The 9,117-nt window shown below is 33.0% G+C and overlaps 2 protein-coding genes across 7 annotated transcripts; both read right to left on the reverse strand.

The window, feature by feature from the left end:
• Positions 1 to 534: 534 nt before the first annotated feature.
• On the reverse strand, positions 535 to 3,605 carry LOC129299810 (E3 ubiquitin-protein ligase RZF1-like). Of its 6 annotated transcripts, none has more exons than XM_054938289.1 (3): positions 3,464 to 3,605; positions 2,618 to 2,701; positions 535 to 1,587 (listed from the first exon to the last, which is right to left on the reverse strand). In XM_054938289.1, the coding sequence occupies exon 3, from the start codon at positions 1,519 to 1,521 to the stop codon at positions 733 to 735; it is 789 nt and encodes a 262-aa protein (XP_054794264.1). In that variant the 5' UTR covers positions 1,522 to 1,587; positions 2,618 to 2,701; positions 3,464 to 3,605; the 3' UTR covers positions 535 to 732. The 6 variants fall into 6 exon arrangements, with proteins under 6 accessions (XP_054794264.1, XP_054794263.1, XP_054794261.1 ...); XM_054938288.1 differs by having other exon boundaries at positions 535 to 1,592; XM_054938286.1 differs by having other exon boundaries at positions 535 to 1,740.
• Positions 3,606 to 5,090: 1,485 nt separating this feature from the next.
• LOC129299811 (elongation factor 1-beta 2-like) lies at positions 5,091 to 7,283 on the reverse strand. Its single transcript, XM_054938292.1, has 6 exons — positions 7,097 to 7,283; positions 6,888 to 7,004; positions 6,713 to 6,785; positions 5,938 to 6,055; positions 5,630 to 5,743; positions 5,091 to 5,531 (listed from the first exon to the last, which is right to left on the reverse strand). The coding sequence occupies exons 1-6, from the start codon at positions 7,180 to 7,182 to the stop codon at positions 5,368 to 5,370; spliced, it is 672 nt and encodes a 223-aa protein (XP_054794267.1). The 5' UTR covers positions 7,183 to 7,283; the 3' UTR covers positions 5,091 to 5,367.
• Positions 7,284 to 9,117: the final 1,834 nt, after the last annotated feature.

The following is a 9,117-nucleotide window of genomic DNA, read 5'->3' on the forward strand; positions in this document are numbered from 1 at the left end:
CTAACATTAATCCTAATCTCACCCTCCTATTGTCTCGTACCAAACAAGGCCTCACTTTCCTTCTCATACCATTCATTTAACTAATCTCCACACTCAACATAGAAAGAATGCCTTTTCAGGTTACATGAAAGGTCAAAATAGTGGCATTCAATTTTCATTATGGAATTAAGACAACAAATTAGGGGCGGAAATAAAATGAGCAATGAAAAGAGTTAAGTTAGGGGTTAAGCTTTTTCACAAATGGATAGAAAAAAGTAGTATTTGGGTAAAATAAGAAAAAAACAATTCCTTAAGTAATAACTTGGCTTTGTGAAAAAAAAAAGTGAAATTTGCACATACAAGCACAATCATAATTCACCCCAAAACAATTTAGATTCCATCGCATATGCTCACTGGTTCGCCCAAGCTACTTCATCATAATGACAAGAATCGAAAAGACCAGCAGTCTTCATGCTAAAGAAGAGACTCTAAATTTCTATGATCAAATTTGCCTCAACCAATACAATGCATAGAGGCTAAAATTGAATCGTTCCATTGAACTATCAAAGATTCTAACTAATTTGACATATATATGTATATAAACATTATCCTAATTAAGAAACTAATCAAATACGAGTGTTTCAAGTCATTTGCCATCTCATTCATTGAAAACATTATTAGACAACTAGACTATACTTATCTGGAGCCATTGTTGACCAAATGACATTCCTCTATGACCCACTGGTCTAAGCATCATGGTGGTGTTTGAGCAGGATGATTAGAATGGCCACCATGCCGATAGTTGGCTTCTCCTTCCTTGGTCCTGTTGGTTGTGCTCCTGTCTCCTAAAGCTATCACGGTCCCTGCTGCTACTGGCATTCCTTCCTCCACTGGAACTTCCCTGTCCTGGAGTTGGCAGCTCAACACGGCAAACAGGACAAGAGTTGTGCTGAACCAACAAGGAACAATACAGTCAGAGTGATAAATATGGTTACAGGGCATTTGCCTAGCCTCAGACCCAAGTTCGAATCTCTCTTTACAGACTGGACAGTGTGAATCAGAGTGAAGATGTGCTCGTGTGATCTTAATGGTAGGCATTGCATTGATCGAGGAATGTGAGGCTGCAGGAGGACCTTGGTGATCATTCATAGTCAGCTGTTGAATGAATGCTTCGAGTCCAGGGGCCATCAATAAACCACCGAAATCAACAGGCCTAGTATCCCCTCTAGGACCATGAAACATCAAAGAAGGGCCAGAATTGAAAAAATCTTGACTCCATTCAGGAAATAGTGCAGTATCAGACCTTTCTCTAATATCAAAGTTTGGGTACGGCCCAGCCATTCTCTGCGTCATGAAAGCACGCATGGCATCAAAAAGGTAGGGCATTCGATGAAACTCTTCCATAGCATTAAATGGTTGAGAGGCATGCATCTCGAGTTCTTGCACAAAGCCTTCATGACAGTAAGGGCAAATGACTTCCCTCCCTTCAAGCACAATCGGATGTCCACATTCATAACACCAATGTGTTGCTCCACTTGACATGCTTTTCTTCCAGGCTTCTAAAGGGTAAATCTGCCTTTAAAAGCCTATGTGCTGCACCAAATTATACTACCCTACATGTAATAGCAACCAATATAAAAAATTTATAAACTAAATATCAATAAAAAGAAGGTTAATTTAGATGACTCAATATGCCAATTGTCTCAGCTGGTTGAATGTTAACTCTTTTTTGACATCCCACTGGATTTTCATCCATTAAACCTGCACACACACAGATACACACCCAGAGACCAAACCATTATATTACAAAAACAAAACCAAGGCTTCCCATCTCCTGATCCGAACCCTAACCTTGTTACTCAGTCATAAACTTCAATAATTACTACTCTCATCGTTGAAAGAATGGTTTTGTATCAACAGATGCTTAAATTGCATGTAAATGATACTAAGATACTGCATGCAACCTAAAAAAAAAAAATTATGTGAGTGCACGTACAAATTATATTTATATATTATGTGAGAAGGGTACCAAATATTTAGAAAAAGATTCATATTAGACAAACAAACCATTAATGTCCAGGCCGTAACCATTCCCAGCACTAAAAACAGAGAAGCTACTGATACGAAGTAGACCACACTTTAACTCATATCATAAGGCGTCAGAACAAATTTGATAGCTATTACAGTGCACAAAACACAAGTGAAAAGAGCAAGATAAAAATATTAACTTTGAGCATAAACTAAGCTGATGGGACTAAAAATGACAGCCTCAAACCCAACAAAGTAAAAATGATTCGTTGATGGCTAGTTAACAAGGAAATGCAATGGCTTGTGTGTTGTGATTGAAAAAAGAATGCTAATACGAGGTTGGAGAGAACAATACCTCCTGGATTGGTTAAGTACATTTTTTTTTTATTCTAGTAAGCAACAATTGATTCATCGAGGCATGAAATTTTTCTTGAAATATTAGGAATGTAGTTGATCATATAATGTATGGCAAATAGGCATGGCAAGAGGTTTATTTTGTTTAATTATTTAAGATATTGTACTGCTAGTAAGGTAGATTGTTCAACTTAGGAGAAAACAAAAACACAGGTCTGGGTAACACTTCAATAGTAATAAGGTCACTAATTCAAACCTTTGACAGCTTAAGGTATTGTCACCAAGGCCTTTGAACTGAGAATCAACAAGTCATTTGATCCGCATAACAGAACAGAATTAACTGCAAATTAAATACAAACGTGATTTTGTAAATAAAAAGGACACTTGTAAATCTGAAGTGAAAGAATAATAGCAAGCAATGAGTAGTGACAGTAGAACTACACATAATAAACACTGTCTATCTCACTTTTAATACAGAGAAAGAGAAATCATCTTCAACTGCGGATACCATACGAAAATTGTGAAAAACTTCATTAGTTTCATGATCATAGGCTTACTGAATTTTTTATGCAACTTAAATTGACCTGGGAACACAGGGATTGGATGCAAAAAGCCCAGCTCGGTGGTTGCAATGGGGTAAGATTAAAAATATATATATATATATAATATATTGCATTTGATTTCAGTTATAAGCACAATAAAGAACCGTAAGAACGCAAAGAAACAAACTGCTTCGTGTTGATTTGAAAATAATTCATAACCCCAACGAATTAAAAGGAATAATAAACTTCATGCAACAGGAAAAATGAAATTCAAGCACAAACAAGCATTCGTTATTAATCGTCACTGTCAAAGACAGTAAGCACAACAACAGGTAGATACACAAAACGAGACAACAAAAATAACAACAAAAGGCCAGGTGTAAGGAAAAGCAAGTACAAATCAAACCATTGTCAAAGAACGAAAATTTCAACTCGGGGTCTACAATCGTAAAATCTACTAAAAACCCAATGGTTCTAATTCTAAATGACCAGATTAAACTCTTCCCCATAGAAAAAAAAGACTAAAACGTGGAATCCGCATGAGTGATCAGTGAACTAACCAGAATTAGGGAGGATATGGGAAAAAGAATTCAGAACAGAGAAGCGAGGGAGCAATAGTACGAAGAGTGACGACTACGAGTGAGTCTAGAAAGACGAAAAAGAGAGTTCAGGGAAAAGTGAGTTTTTTTCGGTTCCTTTTTCTATTTGGAAAATGAGCCAAAGAGGCTTTAGGCTTCTACGACGACGACGACTGCTGTTGTTATTATTATTATTATTATTATTATCATCATCATTATCATCATTATTTCCTAAAGGAGAGGTATTTAAGAGAGTTCAATCAATTTATTCGTTGAAATTTTATATGCGTGTTCTCTAAAAATTGTATTCTTCAATGCTTGTTATGCCGTTTTCACGAGGAATTTGGAGCATAATCTATTCTATTTATGACTTGTAATTAATATCAATTTTATGTTTTATGTTAATTGATTAAAATAATAATGAAATTTACTTTTATTCTAATTTTTCAAGTCCAATTAGATAAGAGTTAGTACATAAATCAAATTCATTGAAAATAAATTAAAGATTGTACATCTTGCTTTTACCAACCAAAAATATATTAAATATAATTGTACATATTAAAAAACATTAAATATATTTATCTTATTTAAAAAAAACTATCTAATTAACTAAAATTAAAAAGTGTACTTGACTATGAAGTATGTAAAGAAGTCACATGCCACGTGGACACCAGATAGTCAATGGATCACAATGATTCTGCTGGATCAATGGAATCGAATTATCTGGAGACTCAAGTCGGTGGTGCTCGAATGGATATTTACTTTCATCTTGGTTGAAAGAAAAAGATTGAGAAAAATGAAAGAAAAACAATAAAGGGCTAGTATTTACTTTTCCTCTTGGCAGAGGAGGAGGAAGATGGAGAAAAATGGACTCTCAGAATTAGGATTTTTTTTTTTCCTAGCGGCAGTTAACCCACCCCAACAAGAATTATATCATCATTTTCCCAATAAATTATAAACTTCTTCAAACTGTACTATTATTCTTTTTAATATTAAAATTCAATTAAAATATATAAAAAATTACTTTAATTGCACGAAATTTAATGAATAAATACATTGTTGCCTCAGTATTTTTCAAAAAACATTCAGCATCCTAAATTATGGATTAAAATATACCCTTAAAAGTAATTAACATATTTGCCCTTATCATTAAAATCTCAATCGATCAACACCGAAGTTCCAATTAACATTTTCTAACATTAAGAATTTGACAAGGGCATAAATGGTTTATTTCAATACTTTAATAGCCAAATTGCTTCAATCAATAGTTTAAAATGTGTGCTCCTCAAAATATTTCAAAAACAAAAATACACCATTACCCATATATAATACATGAGCAATGGATTTAATGAAGATAAATTACAGGGGCCGACTTGAAATATAGGGACTTGGCACAATAAGATGAAAATATAAGGATAAAACAAATAACTTTCCCTTAATAGAAAAATATTTTTTAGAAAGAAAATGAAAACACACCTACCCTAAATTCCATCCTACAACCGAATATGCACTTACAATTCATTTCAATAATCTTTTCAGAAAAATTTCCATTATTAGGACCCTCATGGCCACATCTATCATATATAAACATAAATTTTGAAACCTCATCTATCACTTTTCCCAACCAAAACCATAAAAGCTAAACACTTTGCCCTTTAATGTCGATCCCATACATCTAGGAAGCGTTTTACAAGGGCACTATTTGAAGGAGCACCATAACAGCACAATCACAAATACTCAATATATTTCTTCTACTTCTCATGATTCTAGCAACAAAAGACCACCATTGAAACAGAACAAACACAAGATGATAAACAAGGGTTTTTAACCAAAAGCAGATAAATCAGCCGCTTGAAAATGGCCACACTTATGTCCAACAAGAAACCTTAGATTTTGTTGAACGCAACAATGTCACAACTTTGAACATACTCACTGCATGGCTCAACTGTGAGATGTTCCTCAATAAGGGAATCCACAGAGACCAGGTCGTCAACAATGGTCATCATGATCTGCATCTTCTTAATACCGTAACCAACCGGCACCAGTTTGGCTGCAAATTTGAAACAAAACATTTGTTACCATCATACATTTCTTTTTCAATGGGTCATAACAATGAATAAAGTGAATGTGATGAAATATTCAACATACATGCTCCCCACAGAAGCCCGGGCATCTCAATGGAACGAACAGCCTCTTCCAGCTTCTTCATATCTGTCTCGTCATCCCAAGGCTTCACATCAAGCAAAACAGAGGACTTCCCGCCTACAAAATGTAGATAGATGACAATATTACTCACAGCAATCAGATAGTAGAAAGAGAATTTTAGTTAACTATAAACCTATAATAACTAAAATCTAAGCATTAAACTAAATGAACCTCCCAAATGGCAGGACCAGTAGGTGGATTAATGAGTAGATGCTTCATGTACAATCAGCTGAAGTCGAAAGGAAGCTTACTCTCTTTCTTCTTGGAGGATTCCTTTTTAGTAGCCTCTCTTGCCTCTGCTGCTGCCTTTTCCTCCTCTGTCTCGTCACCAAACAGATCAAGGTCATCGTCATCATCAGCAGGAGCAGCCTGCTAATACAGAGCAATCCAGTTAACAGAAGTAATTCGCATGATTGCTAGTACAGTACAATAATTAGTTTATCCAGGACAGTTTTCGTCAAGTCTATCACAAAATCTCAAAATCCAGGCAACAACCTAAGTGTTTCCACATTATATTACAATTTATCTCATCAAAATCACAATTTTCACCTTTCTAATTTGCTCATCAAAACAACAGCCCTTCTAGTTTTGAAATTAAAGCTATGTCGGACCCTTTAGTTTGCTCATTCTGGCCTGTTTGGTCTAATGATGGAAAAGTGCTCTCTTTCCATTGTACCAACTACAAAATGAGATGTATAATATTAAAAATTGCCTTCTACTAAATTAATACTCATAGCTTCAAGCTTCATATTACTTCATCCCATAACTTTTTCCGTTGCATTTTCAGGTGTACTTAGTGCTAGGAACTGAAGAAAGACTAAATCAACAGGCCAAACAAAAAGGACCCTACATCCAATTCGTTTATGCACATATTGGCATAATCATTAGCATGTTAACATGGTTGATTAAATAAAGGAAATCAGACCCCGAAAAACCCTAACAAGTAACATAGTCAAACAATTATTAAAAGAAAATAAGAGAAACAACAAAGAAATAACAAAAGACAAAATCAAGTGAGATGCACACCGCCTTGGCAGGACTAGCTTCAGCTGGAGCAGCTTGGCCGCTGAATTTCACCCCTTGAGCTTTTCCAGGGAAGCTGATCACACAAAATCAATATCAACTTTCAAATTGAGTACGATTGAATAAAATAAAGGAAACCTAGCCCATCCGAACATTGCAAAGAAGTAAAGGAACAAACCTTTCAGCAAGACGTGAAGAGACGGCATCGTACCACTTGCTGGCATTGGGAAAAGCATCGCTTGGGTTCTTCGAAACAAAGGCGTAGACCTTAATGTCATCCTTGGTCAACTGATCGCTGAAAATTCAATCAGAACCATAAGAGATTGAGAATGGAAGAAATCTCAAGAGAAAGAGTTCAAAAACGAAACTCAAATCGGAGAAAGTTACCCAGAAATGTAGGTCTTGCCAAAGAGGAATTCATTAAGGGACTTGAGTCCTGATTCTGTATGGAGACCTGATAAGGTGACGGCCATTCTGAGAGTGGAAGGGTGGGATTCAGAAGGGCTCTTAAATCAATCAGCACGCAAGAGGGAAGCAAGAGAACGGATCGACGGTTTAGTATTTATATGATGAAATGAGACAGTGCAAACCCTAGATATGCTGTGAGCGAAGCAGTAACCTCAAATAGGATATTCTTGAAAAAAATAACAATAATGACCCCCTAAAAATATTAATCTTAATTAATGAATATGATTTTTAAATGAAATAAAAAATTATAGTTTATGAGGTAGGATTTATTAACATTACTTAAAGATTGACTAATCTAACTTAAAAAAATTATTAACATATATTATAAAAATATGAAACCCCACTTAAGAATTAATTGTTTAACAAAAAGCGCTATTTAAAAATTCACTAACTTGACTTAAAAAAATTTATAATATATATTGTACAAACATAAAAATTTACTTAAAAATTAATTATTTAATAAAAAATATCACTTGAAAATTTACTAACCAAACTTAAAAAAGATTGTAACGTATATTGTAAAAAAATGAAACCCCACTTAAAAATTAATTGTTTAACAAAAAGTAACTTGTCCAAATTGAAATTTTTTTTGTTAAAAAATTGATTCTCAAATGAAGTTTTATATTTTCATAATATATATTAGAAATCTTTCAAGTCAGGTTAGTAAATTTCTAAGTGACACTTATTGTTAAACAATCGATTTTTAAGTAGGGTTTCATATTTTCACAATATATATTACAAATTTTTTCAAATTAAGTTAGTGAATTTTCATGTAACGTTAGTGAATCCCACCTCATAAAATATATATTTTTATCTCAATTAAAGACCATGATCCTTAATTGAAATTTTAAAATATTATGGTCTTAATTGAGATTAATATCTTTAGAGAATTCTTAATTATCATTTTCCCATACTCTTTCATGCGCTGCCCTGAACCTCTCACAGCATTAATAATTAATAATAAGAATAAGATCATTTTTTATTAATTTAAAATTATAATTCTGATTCTAATTATTTCATAAAATTAAATTTAATACCATATTTTAATAAAATGATTAAAAAAGAACTATTTCGAAACTTGTGTGAGGGTGTTTTACTTTTTTTTAAAAAATGCCAATGATAAAATAATTTATTTTATTTATTTCTTTTTTATTTGATTTTTGAAAGGGAAAAAACAGTTCGTGTTCTTCTTATTATTTTAAACAGTTATTTTTATTTTTGTTATTTTATAAAAGTAGGTATAAAAACATTTTCTTTTTCCCAATTTTTTATTTTTTTTATCTAACTGTATTTTATTCCTTCTCTATTCATTTTTACACCATAATTTTAGAAAGTGTTACTCCTTCGTACCGAATCTCATTCCTCAATAAAGTAGTTATTTACTTTTAAACTAACCTTATATTTTTATATTTACCCTTATTAAACATCCTACAATAAATATAAACTTATTATCAATAGGGGCACCTTTGTAAAAAAAGACAATGGCTACATATTAAAAAAGTAAAAATGCCTTACATTTTTTAACATTCAACTCCACAGAAAATACCTTATATTTTTGAATGGAGGGAGTACTCTTTAGACTTTTGATCATCTAGTTTTAATTTCCATAAACTTGCACTTAAAATTTTAAATTTTACATGTAATCATCAGATTATATTGAGATATATTGTGTTGAAATTATTTTATGACTTATCTAAGCAAGGTTTTAGAATTGATAAAGTATGATTTGAGAATTTGTTAAGTATGATTGAGAATAAATACTAATCTATTGTTTATTTTGGCTCGATTTTATGATTGTCGTGTTAAGATATATGCCTTGTTCTTTATACCACATGGTGTGCTATAACTAAAAGAGCTAAGTGGTTTTCTTATCAGGGCACATGATATTATCCTTTTCTTTAGTTGAGAATGGGGTAAGCTCAATGGACATCTCATACCAC

The sequence above is a fragment of the Prosopis cineraria genome, unplaced genomic scaffold (genome assembly GCF_029017545.1).
Source record: "Prosopis cineraria cultivar Desert tree isolate PC_DT_omini unplaced genomic scaffold, ASM2901754v1 PC1309, whole genome shotgun sequence".
Classification (NCBI taxonomy): Eukaryota; Viridiplantae; Streptophyta; class Magnoliopsida; order Fabales; family Fabaceae; genus Prosopis; species Prosopis cineraria.